Source organism: Ranitomeya variabilis, chromosome 2 (assembly GCF_051348905.1).
Source record: "Ranitomeya variabilis isolate aRanVar5 chromosome 2, aRanVar5.hap1, whole genome shotgun sequence".
NCBI lineage: Eukaryota > Metazoa > Chordata > Amphibia > Anura > Dendrobatidae > Ranitomeya > Ranitomeya variabilis.
Window position 1 is genome coordinate 182,785,721 of NC_135233.1, and position 17,146 is coordinate 182,802,866.

At 44.8% G+C, this 17,146-nt stretch overlaps 1 protein-coding gene across 1 annotated transcript in view; it reads left to right on the forward strand.

Annotated features, from left to right (window-relative positions):
* THBS2 (thrombospondin 2) overlaps nt 1–17,146 on the forward strand; it is a 471,688-nt gene that overhangs the window by 298,617 nt on the left and 155,925 nt on the right. The window contains exon 15 of the mRNA XM_077283271.1: nt 3,748–3,907. Within this exon, the coding sequence (XP_077139386.1) occupies nt 3,748–3,907 (160 nt within the window). The remainder of the gene's footprint in view (nt 1–3,747; nt 3,908–17,146) is intronic.

The window sequence follows — 17,146 nt, forward strand, 5'->3', positions numbered from 1 at the left end:
GCAATACCTGGCCTATTCAATTGACTGAGCTATGCAACCTCACAATTTAGCAGTTCTGCTAGCACTGTGAAAAGTTGATTAGCGGGGGTGATAGGTGTTGTATCTCCCATCGATCAGACATTGATGAGCTATCCTAGGGTTTGTTCATCAATGTTAAAATCCCAGACAACCCTTTTAAGGAGGTTTCACAATGAGTTATGCTGTCCTTTATGCTGGCAAAGTTCCAGTTTCATAAGTTAAATGTGTCCATAAGTTTCCATTCTCCTGCTGTTATACATCAATATACCTTTGCTATGGTCTCTAAAATGGCAGTCTGCTGCATTTTAGCATACTGAATTATCCATTTTTTTCCTCAGTGTGAGCTCATAGGCAACAGATGCTTCTTCATGCCTATACAGTAGCAGCTGTGCCAACATTTAACTCCAGCACTGAAACACTAAGCACTGAAAACCGCATTATTAAGGCTATGTGCACACGTTGCGGATTTGCTTTTGGAAACTTCTGCGTGGTTTCTGCATCTTTTGGCAGAAAATGCAGTGGAAATTCAGCGCTGATTTGATGCATTTTTGATGCAGACTTGTAAGCTAAACAAAGATATATTATTTAAAAAATGCAATGTCATTTCCTTGTTCTTCAGCCAGATATCCTCATTAATATTATATAAACACACACATGCACAAACTCACGCATGCGCACACACATACAATTAAATAGAGAGACCACACACACACACAAATAAAGACACACGCACACCCATCAGCTTATGCAGGAGCATTAACATAATTAACCTATATATGCTGTAACAAACAGTAACTGTTATTAGGCTACACCTTCACGATCAGTAACCAGCAGCGCTTTGCACGCAGCACATGTCCGCATTGTCCAAAGTGTTGCTGGCTTTTGAATGCAGGTGTTCTTTGAACCGTGCGGAATCACCGAGCCCTATACATTGGATGGGTGATATTTATCTTGCAGAGACTGAGTGTCTCCACAAGATAATTTGACACGTTGCGGTGAGGAAAGATGCACTGCATGTCCGTCTCCACAGGGAAGCCGCGGGCGCCGGTGCACACGTAGTGGATACGGTATTTCTTGAAATCCCATCCACTATGCTGTAAAATGTGGACGCTGTGGATTGGATGCTGTGGATGTATGCAGCATCCAACCCGCAACATTTACTGACTGTGGGAACATACCCACAGAAATCTGCATTAAATGCAATATCTGTTTATTTTTCACATTTTTTTTAAATAATTGCCTTGGCTCCCACATAATTTTAATAACCAGCAGAGGGAAAGCCAACAGCTGAGGGCTGATGTTAGCATTCTGGGAAGGAGCCAATAGCCATAAAGGTTCCCAAGCTATTAATATCAGCTCACAGCTGTTTGCTTAGTCTTTACTGGCTAGTATATAGGGGAACCCCCCCAAAAATTGACATAGGGTTGCCTTATAAAATCAAATCAGCAAAGGCTAGGCAGACAGCTGCGAGCTGATATTAATAGCATGGAAAGGGGCCATGTATACTGGCCCCCCAGGCTAAAAACATCAGCTCTCAGCCACCCCAGAAAAGGCACATCTCTAAGAGCCACCAATTCTGGCACTTGGCCTCGCTCTACCCACTTGCCCTGTAGCAGTGGCAAGTGGGGTGCATATTTGTGGGGTTGATTTCACCTTTGTATTGTCAGATGACATCAAGCCCACGGCTTGGTAATGGAGAAGAGTCTGTAAGACACCTATCCATTACTTATCCTATAGTTATCTATCTATATAATTGTCTAAGGGGTACTTCCATCTGTCTCTCTGTCTGTAATGGAAATCCCGCGTCCCTGATTGGTCGCGGCCGGGCGGGTGGATGGGCACAGTCCGGCTGCAAATTCGCCCCCTCCATACTCCCCTCCAGTGAGAGCTCACACAGGGTTAATGGCTGCATTACACCGCATTATGCCTACCAGGCCTCCGGTGATACTCTGTGGGAGGGACTACCTTCTGTCAGTGTATCACTGCACTGCCTTGAGATTTCACCAGAGTTCTTCAGCTCCTGTGTACTCACGGCAGTACCTCTGTGTGAGAGCTTTCCCACACAGCAGTGCCGCAAATGACAGCACCGAAGCTGATCAGTTGATACACTGACAGAAGGTAATATTTCCCACAATGTATCGCCGGAGGCCAGGTAGAGCGGTCACATCTCCTAATGTGACTGTTCTACATGTGAGATCGTTGTGGGACAATCTGGATTATCTGGACTATTGCAGACGGAGTATATGTTGGTTTATTATTTTACATTATTTCTAAGAGACAAGGGTGTCGGGGATTTGGTGTGACATGAGTATAATGGGTATTTATTTTTATTTACTTTTTTTTTAACTGTGAGGACAGGCGCCGGCAGATGATACTACACTCCCATCAGCAGCAGTACCAGTAGACATAGCCGGATGCGAGCATTAGTTTAATCGGCCCACGCCTGCTTTTTTACCGCAGGTCACCTCTGCGCGTGACAGCTGCGGAATCACGCTGACATCTGCCAGCATGATCCCGCAACTCTGTGACCAACAGTACCGGTGGTAGCATTTCCTCACACATCTGCAGACACCCGCACACAGCCGCACATACACGCAGACATCCGCACACACACACAGACACCCGTACACACACAGACACCCACACACACACAGACACCCGCAGACGGACACGCACATATTCTCTGTTCACACATATTTGCCGCCCACATACTCTTCCTCCTTCTGACATCATTTCCATTTCTGCAGTGTTTTTGCCAGCACGTAGGCAGCAAATCCACAAACCTTTTTACACCTGTGGTTTTGCTGCAGATTTGACTAACTCAATGGAAGTCAATGGGTGCAGAAACGCTGCAGATCCGCAAAAAGAATTGACATACTGTGGAAAATAAAATGCTGAAAATAAGGACGGAATTTTCAGCAGCGTTTACACAACAATTCAGGAATGCCATTGATTAACATTGCTTTAATAATCCAATGCGGATTTATAGAAATTCCACACGGAAAAAACGCTTGGAAAACGCAACAAATCCGCAACGTGTGCACATAGCCTAATAGACACTTGTTTGAATTGATACAGAATAGAATTAAAAGTTGTTTGCTCAAATCAAAATTCTCAGATTTTTTTTAATGTAATGACTCAATTACCTTTCCTGCTGTTATTTCTAACTAGAAACTTAGAGTGAGTTTGTCAGAAACTAAAATGTTTTTTCCTGCAGTCATTGTGGTAATCTGTAAATATTGTTTAAACATGTAAAACAGTCTAATTGGAAGATGTGGCTGCAGGGAGAATAACATTATTTTCTCCCTGCAGCTTCTTGCTTCCAGTCATCAGGCTGCACTGAGACTGTACATAGTCAGGGTTCAGTAAATGGTGAGCTGTAATCATGCGCCTTGCACCTTGATGGTCAACTTGCTCTGCAGCATTTGTTAAAGCAGGCTATCAGTCAATGACATCCTAATGTTGTTGGTCTGCAGCAGCACTTGCATTTAGACTACAGACAGGTTTAAAACGGTATTTACCTGTAGATTTCCAGTACATCTGCAAGAAAATATTTTTTTTTCTTGCTGACATTCCCTTTAATACCAATTTTTAAATAAATAAAGTGTGTATTGAAAGTTTATGCCAGTGATGATGGTGTGGTATTACAATGACAGGTATTATGTGTATTAATATCAGTGACAAACCTTCTTTGTTTACTTATGTTGAAAACTTTTTTTTATTTTGCAGGATAATTGCCCTCTTCTTTTTAACCCTCGTCAGTTTGACTATGACAAGGATGAAGTAGGAGATCGATGTGATAACTGCCCTTATGTGCACAATCCTGCCCAGATAGATACTGATAATAATGGGGAGGGAGATGCTTGTGCTATAGACATCGATGGAGATGGTATGTCGCTCTTATTTTAACTTTAAATTTTGACATGTTGGATGTTTTGTTACGGTTCATAGAATTGTGATGAATAAATAAATGCTCACACAAAAATTGAATAAACTAAAATGAATTTACTTAATAAAAGATGGTAAATATAAACAATCACTAAAAATAGCACATAATCAATAAAGTGATAAGTCATACATTACACTAGCATGGTAGCAGTGCATCACTGATCGTCCAGGAAGCAAGAGAGGGGGCCCAAGCACATGTGCTCTGTTATATCTCTCCAGCTACCAGAGGTGTGTCCAGCCCCCACGTGTGGGGAATGATGTCACCAGTCTCTTGTCCACTGGCAAAGGAACATCCCCTCAATCCCCAATGAAACCTGATTTACCAGCTTTTTGCAACTGGAGGAGGGGGCTTCATGTAGGACACATGGCAGAAATTCAGCAACTGGGGGATGGGCCTTTCAACACATGTGGGGGAATTATATATATCTGATTGAAACCATATCATTATCTCTATAATTTGTATTAACCCCTTCCCGACCTTTGACGCATACGCTGCGTCATGAAAGTCGGTGCCAATCCGACCTGTGACGCAGCGTATGCGTCATGGAGGGATCGCGTCCCTGCAGATCGGGTGAAAGGGTTAACTCCAATTTCACCCGATCTGCAGGGACAGGGGGAGTGGTGTTTCAGCCCAGGGGGGGTGGCTTCACCCCTTCATGGCTACGATCGCTCTGATTGGCTGTTGAAAGTGAAACTGCCAATCAGAGCGATTTGTAATATTTCACCCAAAAAAAGGGTGAAATATTACAATCCAGCCATGGCCGATGCTGCAATATCATCGGCCATGGCTGGAAAACCTAATCTGTACACCCCCACACCCACCGATCCCCTCCCCAGTCCTCCGTTATGTGGTCCGCCCCCCTAAGTCGTCCTGTCCACTCCCCCCGTCGTCCTGTCCACTCCCCCTGTGCTCCGGTCCCCCCCTCCGTGATCCGATCACCCCTCCTCATACTTACCGGGCCTCCCGGTGTCCGTCCGTCTTCTCCATTGGCGCCGCCATCTTCCAAAATGGTGGGCGCATGCGCAGTGCGCCCGCCGAATCTGCCGCCTGGCAGATTCGTTTCAGATATATTTTGATCACTGCGATATAGCCTATCACAGTGATCAAAATAAAAAAAATAGTAAATGACCCCCCCCTTTATCACCCCCATAGGTAGGGACAATAATAAAAATAAATAAAATATTTTTTTTTCTTTTTCTACTAGGGTTAGGGTTAGAACTAGGGTTAGAACTAGGGTTAGGGGTGGGGTTAGGGTTAGGGTTAGGGGTAGGGTTAAGGTTAGGGTTAGGGTTAGGACATGTGCACACAGTGCGGATTTGGCTGCGAATCCGCAGCGGATTGGCCGCGGATCCGCAACGGATTGGCCGCTGCGAATTCGTAGCAGTTTTCCATCAGGTTTACAGTACCATGTACACCTATGGAAAACCAAATCCGCTGTGCCCATGGTGCGGAAAATACCGTGCGGAAACGCTGTGTTGTATTTTCCGCAGCATGTCAATTTTGTGCAGATTCCACAGCGTTTTACACAGGTTCCTCAATAGGAATCCGCAGGTGAAATCCACACAAAAAAACACTGGAAAATCCGCTGTAAATCCGCAGGTAAAATGCAGTGCCTTTTACCTGCGGATTTTTCAAAAATGGTGCGGAAAAATCTCACACGAATCCGCAAAGTGGGCACATAGCCTTAGGTGTTATGATCCGGTGGTAGGATCTCAAGACTGACCTGACACATATAACCAGAATAGTAGGACGAGTTCTGGGAATGTGGAAGCTATACTGACCGCAATCCTCATCCTATCCACACACACTAAAGGTAGCCGTGGAGCGTTACCCGAAAACCTAGACGCCTCTTCACAGCCTGAGAAACTGACTACCCCTAGAGAGAAAGCAAAGACCTCACTTGCCTCAGAGAAATAACCCCAAAGTTTAGATTGCCCCCCACAAATAATAACGGTGAGTTAAGGGGAAAATACAAACATAGAAATGAAAACAGGTTTAGCAAATGAGGCCCGCTAATACTAGATAGACAGGAAATAGGAGTCTGTGCGGTCAGTACAAAAACTATCAAAAATAAACCATGCAGAGAATACAAGAACCCCCACACCGACTCACGATGTGAAATGGCGCACTCTGCACCCCAGAACTAACCAGCAAGCGAAAAATCACATAAAAGCAAGCTGGACTGAACTCATAATATACTGAGAAACGTTTTCAAGGAAATCTTGAGCAAAATGAACAAGCAAACTTAGCTTCTCCTAGCAGGAGACTGGTCACAAGGAATATTCAGGAGAGCACTGAATCAGGACTGAATACACCGACAGCAGGCAACAAGTGAAGGTCCAGCTGAATTAAATAGGCCCCTCTTAGCAGGAAAATGAAACAGCTGAACCCAGCCAAGACCAGCCATATCGCTAAATGCCACCAGAGGGAGCCCAAGAACAAATTCACAACAGTACCCCCCCTTAAGGAGGGGTCACCGAACCCTCACCAGGGCTCCCAGGCCGATCAGGACCAGCCAAATGAAAGGCACGAACCAAATCGGCCTCATGGACATCGGAGGCGACAACCCAGGAATTATCCTCCTGACCATAGCCCTTCCACTTAACCAAGTACTGAAGCTTCCATCTCGAAATACGAGAATCCAAGATCTTCTCCACCACATACTCCAACTCCCCCTCGACCAAGACCGGAGCAGGAGGATCAACAGAAGGGACCACAGGCACCACATATCTCCGCAACAATGACCTATGGAACACATTATGAATGGCAAACGATGTAGGGAGGTCCAAACGAAATGACACAGGGTTGAGGATTTCCAAAATCTTATAAGGACCGATGAAACGAGGCTTGAACTTAGGAGAGGAAACCTTCATCGGGACATAACGAGAAGACAACCATACCAAATCCCCCACACGAACTCGGGGACCCACACAGCGACGGCGGTTAGCAAAGCACTGAGCCTTCTCTTGGGACAAGGTCAAATTGTCCACCACATGGTTCCAAATCTGCTGCAACCTATCCACCACAGAATCCACCCCAGGACAGTCAGAAGGCTCAACCTGACCCGAGGAAAAACGAGGATGAAAACCAGAATTGCAAAAGAAAGGTGAAACCAAAGTAGCAGAACTAGCCCGATTATTGAGGGCGAACTCAGCCAATGGCAAAAAGGTCACCCAATCATCCTGATCAGCAGAAACAAAACATCTCAAATAAGTTTCCAAGGTCTGATTAGTTCGTTCGGTTTGACCATTCGTCTGAGGATGGAAGGCCGACGAAAAAGACAATTCAATGCCCATCTTAGCACAAAAGGACCGCCAAAATCTGCACACAAACTGGGATCCTCTGTCAGATACAATGTTCTCCGGAATACCATGTAAACGAACCACATTCTGAAAAAACATTGGCACCAAATCGGAGGAGGAAGGCAGCTTAGGCAAGGGTACCAAATGGACCATTTTAGAAAAACGATCACAAACCACCCAGATGACAGACATCTTCTGAGAGACAGGAAGATCCAAAATAAAATCCATGGAAATATGTGTCCAAGGCCTCTTCGGGACAGGCAAAGGCAAAAGCAATCCACTGGCACGAGAACAGGAAGGCTTGGCCCGAGCACAAATCCCACAGGACTGCACAAAGGAACGCACATCCAGCGACAAGGAAGGCCACCAAAAGGACCTTGCCACCAAATCCCTGGTACCAAAAATCCCAGGATGACCCGCCAACACCGAAGAATGCACCTCGGAAATAACTCTACTGGTCCATATGTCCGGAACAAACAGTCTCTCCGGTGGACAACGGTCAGGTCTATTGGCCTGAAACTCCTGCAACACCCGTCGCAGATCAGGAGAGATGGCAGACAAAATCACCCCCTCTTTGAGGACACCAGTCGGTTCAGAAACTTCCGGGGAGTCAGGTACAAAACTCCTAGAAAGGGCATCAGCCTTCACGTTTTTCGAACCCGGAAGATATGAAACCACGAAATTGAAACGAGAGAAAAACAGCGACCATCTAGCCTGTCTCGGATTAAACCGTTTGGCAGACTCGAGATAAGTCAAATTCTTGTGATCCGTCAAGACCACCACACGATGCTTGGCTCCCTCAAGCCAATGTCGCCACTCCTCAAATGCCCACTTCATTGCCAACAACTCTCGATTACCAACATCATAATTCCGCTCGGCAGGCGAAAACTTTCTTGAAAAGAAAGCACATGGTCTCATCACAGAGCTATCAGAGCTTTTCTGCGACAAGACAGCCCCTGCTCCAATCTCAGAAGCATCAACCTCGACCTGAAAGGGAAGAGAGACATCGGGCTGGCGCAAGACAGGAGCCGAAGAAAACCGACATTTCAGCTCCTGAAAGGCCTCCATGGCCGCAGGAGACCAATTCGTCACATCAGAACCCTTCTTGGTCAAATCCGTCAAAAGCTTAACCACACTAGAAAAATTAGTGATGAAGCGATGGTAAAAATTAGCAAAACCCAAGAACTTCTGAAGACTCTTCACAGATGTAGGTTGAGTCCAGTCATGAATAGCCTGGACCTTGACTATATCCATCTCAATAGTAGAAGGAGAAAAATTAAAGCCCAAAAAGGAAACCTTCTGGACTCCGAAGAGACATTTAGAGCCCTTCACAAACAAGGCATTGGCACGCAGGACCTGAAATACCATCCTGACCTGCTTCACATGAGACTCCCAATCATCAGAAAAGTAATGATCATAAAATATCATCCAGGTACACAATCATAAATCTATCCAGATACTCTCGGAAGATGTCGTGCATGAAGGACTGAAACACAGAGGGGGCATTACAAAGCCCAAAAGGCATCACCAAGTACTCAAAATGGCCTTCGGGCGTATTAAATGCTGTTTTCCATTCATTGCCCTGCTTTATGCGCACAAGATTATACGCTCCTCGAAGATCTATCTTGGTGAACCAACTGGCCCCCCCAATCCGGGCAAACAGATCGGACAACAGTGGCAAGGGGTACTGAAATTTGACCGTGATGTTATTTAGAAGGCGATAATCTATACAGGGTCTCAGAGAACCATCCTTCTTGGCCACAAAAAAGAACCCCGCACCCAAAGGGGACGAGGACGGGCGAATATGTCCCTTCTCCAAGGACTCCTTTATATAACTCCGCATAGCGGCATGTTCTGGTACAGATAAATTAAAAAGTCGTCCCTTAGGGAACTTACTACCAGGAATCAGATTTATGGCACAATCACAATCCCTATGAGGAGGTAGGGCACTGGATTTGGGCTCATCAAATACATCCTGGTAGTCCGACAAAAATTTAGGGACTTCAGAAGGAGTAGAAGAAGCAATTGACACCAAAGGAGCATCGCCATGAATTCCCTGGCAACCCCAACTTGACACAGACATTGCTTTCCAATCCAGGACTGGGTTATGAGCCTGCAGCCATGGCAGACCCAATACGACAACATCATGCAAATTATGTAGCACCAGAAAGCGAATCACCTCCTGATGTGCAGGAGCCATGCACATGGTCAATTGAGTCCAGTACTGAGGTTTATTCATGGCCAATGGTGTAGCATCAATTCCCTTTAGTGGGATAGGGAATTGTAAAGGCTCCAAGATAAAACCACAGCGCCTGGCAAATGACAAATCCATCAAATTCAGGGCAGCACCTGAATCCACAAAAGCCATAACTGAGTAGGATGACAGAGAGCAAATCAAAGTAACAGACAAAATGAATTTAGGTTGTACAGTACCAATGGTGACAGACTTAGCAAAGTTTTTTGTGCGCTTAGAGCATGCTGAGATAACATGAGCAGAATCACCACAGTAAAAGCACAACCCGTTCTGACGTCTGTGGTTTTGCCGTTCAACTTTGGTCAGAATCCTGTTGCATTGCATAGGCTCAGGTTTCTGCTCAGAAAATACCGCCAGATGGTGCACAGGTTTGCGCTCCCGCAAACGCCGATCAATCTGAATGGCCAAAGACATTGACTCATTCAGACCCGCAGGCGTGGGGAACCCTACCATAACATCTTTAAGGGCATCAGAAAGACCCTTTCTGAAAATCGCCGCCAGGGCGCACTCATTCCCCTGAGTGAGCACTGACCACTTCCTAAACTTCTGACAATAAACCTCTGCTTCATCCTGACCCTGAGAGAGAGCCAGCAAAACCTTCTCTGCTTGGTCTACCAGATTTGGTTCCTCATAAAGCACTCCAAGCGCCAGAAAAAACGCATCAACATTTAGCAGTGCAGGATCTCCTGGCGCCAGAGAGAATGCCCAATCTTGAGGGTCACCACGTAACAAAGAAATAACAATTTTAACTTGCTGAACAGAGTCACCAGATGAGCGAGGTCTCAGAGAAAGGAATAACTTACAATTATTCTTAAAGTTCAAAAACCTAGATCTATCTCCGGAGAACAGCTCAGGAATAGGTATTTTAGGCTCTGACATAGGACTGCGGACTACATAATCCTGAATGCCCTGTACCCTTGCAGTGAGATGATCCACACTAGAAGACAGACTCTGAATGTCCATATCAGTAGCTGCATTCAGAACCACCCAGAGATTAAGGGGAGGAGAGAGGCTAAACACAGTGCAGAGAAAAAAAAAAAAAATGACCTTAGGATTTCTCTTCTCCCTCTTCTGCTGCATTAACACTTTGTGGCCTGCTGTACTGTTATGATCCGGTGGTAGGATCTCAAGACTGACCTGACACATATAACCAGAATAGTAGGACGAGTTCTGGGAATGTGGAAGCTATACTGACCGCAATCCTCATCCTATCCACACACACTAAAGGTAGCCGTGGAGCGTTACCCGAAAACCTAGACACCTCTTCACAGCCTGAGAAACTGACTACCCCTAGAGAGAAAGCAAAGACCTCACTTGCCTCAGAGAAATAACCCCAAAGTTTAGATTGCCCCTGACAAATAATAATGGTGAGTTAAGGGGAAAATACAAACATAGAAATGAAAACAGGTTTAGCAAATGAGGCCCGTTAATACTAGATAGACAGGAAATAGATAGGAGTCTGTGCGGTCAGTACAAAAACTATCAAAAATAAACCACGCAGAGAATACAAGAACCCCCACACCGACTCACGATGTGAGGGGCGCACTCTGCACCCCAGAACTAACCAGCAAGCGAAAAATCACATAAAAGCAAGCTGGACTGAACTCATAATATACTGAGAAACGTTTTCAAGGAAATCATGAGCAAAATGAACAAGCAAACTTAGCTTCTCCTAGCAGGAGACTGGTCACAAGGAATATTCAGGAGAGCACTGAATCAGGACTGAATACACCGACAGCAGGCAACAAGTGAAGGTCCAGCTGAATTAAATAGGCCCCGCTTAGCAGGAAAATGAAACAGCTGAACCCAGCCAAGACCAGCCATATCGCTAAATGCCACCAGAGGGAGCCCAAGAACAAATTCACAACACTTAGGGTTAGGGTTGGAATTAGAGTTAGGGTTGGAATTAGGGCTAGGGTTGGAAATAGGGTTAAGATTAGACTTGTGGTTAGGGTTAAGGATAGGGTTAGGGGTGTGTTGGGGTTACAGTTGTGGTTAGGGTTGGGATTAGGGTTGGGATTAGGGTTAGGGTTGGGATTAGGATTACGGCTGTGTTGGGGTTAGGGTTGTGGTTAGGGGTGTGTTGGGGTTAGGGTTGTGATTAGGGATATGGCCACAGTTGGGATTAGGGTTAGGGGTGTGTTGGGGTTAGTGTTGAAGTTAGAATTGAGGGGTTTCCACTGTTTAGGCACATCAGGGGTCTCCAAACGCAACATGGCGCCACCATTGATTCCAGCCAATCTTGCGTTCAAAAAGTCAAATGGTGCTCCCTCCCTTCCAAGCCCCGACGTGCGCCCAAACAGTGGTTTACCCCCACATATGGGGTATCAGCGTACTCAGGACAAACTGGGCAACAACTATTGGTGTCCAATTTCTCCTGTTACCCTTGCGAAAATAAAAAATTACTTGCTAAAACATCTTTTTTGAGGACAGAAAAATGATTTTTTATTTTCACGGCTCTGTGTTGTAAACTTCTGTGAAGCACTTGGGGGTTGAACGTGCTCACCACACATCTAGATAAGTTCTTTGGGGGGTCTAGTTTCCAAAGTGGGGTCACTTGTGGGGAGTTCCTACTGTTTAGGCACATCAGGGGCTCTGCAAACGCAACGTGACGCCCGCAGAGCATTCCGTCAAAGTCTGCATTTCAAAACGTCACTACTTCCCTTCCGAACCCCGACGTGTGCCAAAACAGTGGTTTACCCCCACATATGGGGTATCAGCGTACTCAGGAGAAACTGGACAACAACTTTTGGGGTCCAATTTCTTCTGTTACCCTTGGGAAAATAAAAAATTGTGGGCTAAAAAATCATTTTTGAGAAAAGAAAAAATATTTTTTATTTTCATGGCTCTGCGTTATAAACTTCTGTGAAGCACTTGGGGGTTCAAAGTGCTCACCACACATCTAGATTAGTTCCTTGGGAGGTCTAGTTTCCAAAATGGGGTCAGTTGTGCGGGTGCTCCAATGTTTAGGCACACAGGGGCTCTCCAAACGCGACATGGTGTCCGCTAACGATTGGAGCTAATTTTCCATTCAAAAAATGGCGCGCCTTCCCTTCCGAGCCTTGCCGTGCACCCAAACAGTGGTTTACCCCCACATATGAGGTATCGGCGTACTCAGGAGAAATTGCCCAACAAATTTTAGGATCCATTTTATCCTGTTGCCCATGTAAAAATGAAAAAATTGAGGCTAAAATATTTTTTTTGCGAAAAAAAAGTACTTTTTCATTTTTACGGATTAATTTGTGAAGCACCTGGTGGTTTAAAGTGCTCACTATGCTTCTAGATAAGTTCCTTGGGGGGTCTAGTTTCCAAAATGGGGTCACTTGTGGGAGAGCTTCAATGTTTAGGCACACAGGGGCTCTCCAAACGTGATATGGTGTCCGCTAGCGATGGAGATAATTTTTCATTCAAAAAGTCAAATGGCGCTCCTTCCCTTCCGAGCCTTACCATGTGCCCAAACAGTAGTTTACCCCCACATATGAGGTATCAGCGTACTCAGGACAAATTGGACAACAACGTTCGTGGTCCAGTTTCTCCTTTTACCCTTGGGAAAATAAAAAAATTGTTGCGAAAAGATCATTTTTGTGACTAAAAAGTTAAATGTTAATTTTTCCTTCCATGTTGCTTCTGCTGCTGTGAAACACCTGAAGGGTTAATAAACTTCTTGAATGTGGTTTTGAGCACCTTGAGGGGTGCAGTTTTTAGAATGGTGTCACTTTTGGGTATTTTCAGCCATATAGAACCCTCAAACTGACTTCAAATGTGAGGTGGTCCCTAAAATGGCCGCCGCGATCCCCATCTGCGCACGCGCGGCATCCCGCGGCCATTTTCCTGAAGCCCCGGGCAGCAGAGCTCCATCTGCGAACGCGCGGCCTCAGGAAGATGGCCGCGCGCACCGATAACAACAGGATTCACCCGGCTCTGCCTCATTACCGGGGCTGCTGCATCACCTCACCGGGGAAAGGGACCCCGCTCACTGCGCCTCCTCATCTCCACACCTCTGCCGCCACACCTCTGCCGCCGCACCTCTGCCGCCACGGTCCACGGTAAGCCTGCATTGTGAATATAAGACGCACCCCCCATTTTCCCCCCTTTTTTGGGGGGGAAAAAGTGCGTCTTATATGCCAAAAAATACGGTACGTTTTTTCAAAACCCAATATACACAGTAATTCCCAAAAATATAAAAACGTCAAAAAAAAAATAAAAAAATAGAAGTCATATCTAAATTTAAGTAGGTGGATTCTTGTTTCAATTCTGAAAAGACAAAAACTATTTACAGTGCTTACATGGTAGCTAGATGGCCAAAGTTTCTTCTTTCAACTCCTGCAAGCAAACAAAAGGTTAATTTACACACCCCCACTCCCCGATCCAACATTTGATGAGCTGAAAGGAGAAAATTGTTCCTTTTTAAAAAAGAAAACAAAAAAAACTAATCACTGTACAGAACAAAATTGAAAGAATGAGCTCATAAAAATACAAAAATAAAAAATAAAAATATAAAAATACCACATGGATTTTTCTTTGGCTAATAACCAATTTAAACAAATGATATCCATGACAAATACAGAGGTTTGCACAAACAACATACAGTGACAAACATGTAACCCTCCGTAATTTTTAATCAGTCATCTTACTCAATTTAAATTCATTGTTCACTCCCTCTTTTCCTTGTATGTTTCTCTCACATGGCTTCCACATACAGTCATCTTGTTTCTGTTGTAGTCTTTTGCTATTTAAAAACATATTACAAAGCCTCAAATGAGAAATGCATATTTATGCATCACCAAGACCAAATCCAATTCATCATATCAGCCAGCGCATATGTCATAATATGCTCACAGGATATTTCTCTTCGCATCAACTATTAAAACTAAAATAAATGATTAGACATCACAAAAAATATGGCAAAACTGCTCATGGAATGTTCCACAACTTTTACCTAATTAGTCCATGAGGGAATACATGCATGGTATTGGAGGAGTCAAAGGGGCGGGTGCAGTAGGGACTTTGTTATCAGGTGTCTCACCTCTATCCTTCCAACCTCCTATTTCATTTGTCGCCACCCTCCTGGGCCTGGCGATTTTCAATGTGCCTTTTCTGCTCAAATCTTGCCATCTTCTGAACAGGTCACAAGCAAGGATGCCATCTATGTCCTGAAATGGAACTCCACTAGCTATCAGGTCACAAAACAATTCCTTCCTGCTTTTTCCAACTTGGATATTATCACCTTTCCTCCTCTCTTGTTCTACTCTGTCTACTGACACTTTTGTTTTTTCTAGAGCAGATAACAGAGATCAAACTGTATGCTGTATATACATTAGCGGAGTTTCCCATGAGCGCACTGAACATGGTAAATAATGGGGATTTGTAAGCAGCTGAGGCACCTTCTATGAACTTATTTGTCATTAGTACTGTCATCACTGCAGCATCTGGCCCCTTCCAATCCTCGACAACAGCAAAATGATCATTCATATCTGGCAAAGGATTTCAAGTTATACCACCTATACATGCCATTTCTCTCAGCCTCTGCACTCCATCTGCAAAAGACTCCCATCGTGTTTGTGGTATTAATTCAATAAGAGAATCATACACTTGTGCCACAATCCCTCACCAATTGCTATAGGAAAAAATTCTCTGCAGTGTCCCTTGCACGTCTCATTTTTAAATGCACCATGGGATCAATACGAATACTAGCAATTCCTATGCCCTCAAGATGGTTCAAGATTATCGTATCAGCTCCAAAATCCCATAACCTGAGAATCCATGTTAATAAATTCTCTCCTGCTTGCTGCCTATACCTGGTAGCTAATTCTGTTAGTTCCCCTGCTGTATAATTTCTAGTTTCCTCTGTCATAGCAGATTCTTTGCCAACAGCTGCATCTCCTGCATCCATCCTATCTCCCCTATGCTGAGTGACTTCTCTCCTGGTCTTTGTTACTACAATAGATCTGGCATGCAATTCTACCTCATTTTCTAAGTTGTCACATTCTGACAAATCTGACCATTTCCCATGTACAATCATGGTTCTAACATGTGCAGTATGACTATCTGACACTGGCTGCTGTCTCCTCCTGCGCTTATTCTTATTCATATTTTTTATCACATATTCTTCAAAACTCTTTTGCATATTGTCATGCTGTTTCACTTGATCTCTCAAAGCTGATTGCAAGCTGATCCTTTGCCTTATAGCTGTATGCAGCTCTAAACGCAAGTGATCAATCTCCTCCTGCAAACTTTGCAGTGCCTGGACACAGACCCATCCAACGGCCGCTGCTGTTTTTTGCTCCTTTGCATCATACCTTGAGAGGTCAAATTTTGCAGCCACATCCTGGTGATTTGGTAAACGCTGTCCCTCCATATAATCATTACATTCCTTTGCCATTGGGGTCCACGGTCCTGACAACACCCATTCTGGCAAGGATCTAAAACTCTCAATTGCTTTCTATTCTTAACAAACTTATTCAATTTTGTAAACATTTTTTATTCAAGACACAATCCCACTTGCTGACACCATTTGTTTTGTTACGTTTCAAAGAATTGTGATGAATAAATAAATGCTCACACGAAAATTGAATAAACTAAAATGAATTTACTTAATAAAAGATAATAAATATAAACAATCACTAAAAATAGCACATAATCAATAAAGTCATAAGTCATACATTACATTAGCATGGTAGGAGTTCATCACTGATCGTCCAGGAAGCAAGAGAGGGGGCCCAAGCACATGTGCTCTGTTATATCTCTCCAGCTACCAGAGGTGTGTCCAGCCCCCACGTGTGGGGAATGATGTCACCAGTCTCTTGTCCACTGGCAAAGGTACTGTACATCCCCTCAATCCCCAATGAAACCTGATTTACCATCTTTTTGCAACTGGAGGAGGGGGTTTCATGTAGGACACATGGCAGAAATTCAGCAATTGGGGGAGGGGCCTCTGAACACATGTGGGGGAATTATATATATCTGATTGAAACCATATCAATATCTCTATAATTCATATTAATTAATTGGAGTGTTGAAATCATTTAACCCCTTAACGACCACCGATACGCCTTTTAACGGCGGCAGTTAAGGGTACTTAAACCACAGTGCCGTTAATTAACGGCGCTGTGGAAAAAGTGAATAGCGCCCCCCTGAGTCGGATTTTCTCTGGGGTCTCAGTTGCCGGGGGTAGCCGAGACCCCAGAGAACATGATTCGGGGGTTTTTTACCGACCCCCGGGTTGCGATCGCTGGTAATTAACCGTTTACCGGCGGTTGCAAAAAACCCCCCAAAAACGAGATTTCCCATTTAATTTCTCTGTCCTCCGATGTGATCGCACATCAGAGGACAGAGAAATGGGGTCCCTGATCGCCCCCCGATACTCACCTGTCTCCCCTGGTGCTCCTCGTGGCTCCCGATGGGCGCTGCCATCTTGTTCCGGCCAAAAAATGGCGGGCGCATGCGCAGTGCGCCCGACGGCCGGCACCCGGGAGATCTTTGGGGTCTCGGCTGCTGGGGGTAGCCGAGACCCCAAAGAACATGATCGGGGTCGGTTTTTACTGACCTCTGTTTTGCAATCGCCGGTAATTAACTGTTTACCGGCGGCCGCAAAAAAAAAAAGCGATGTGTGATTCTCTGTCC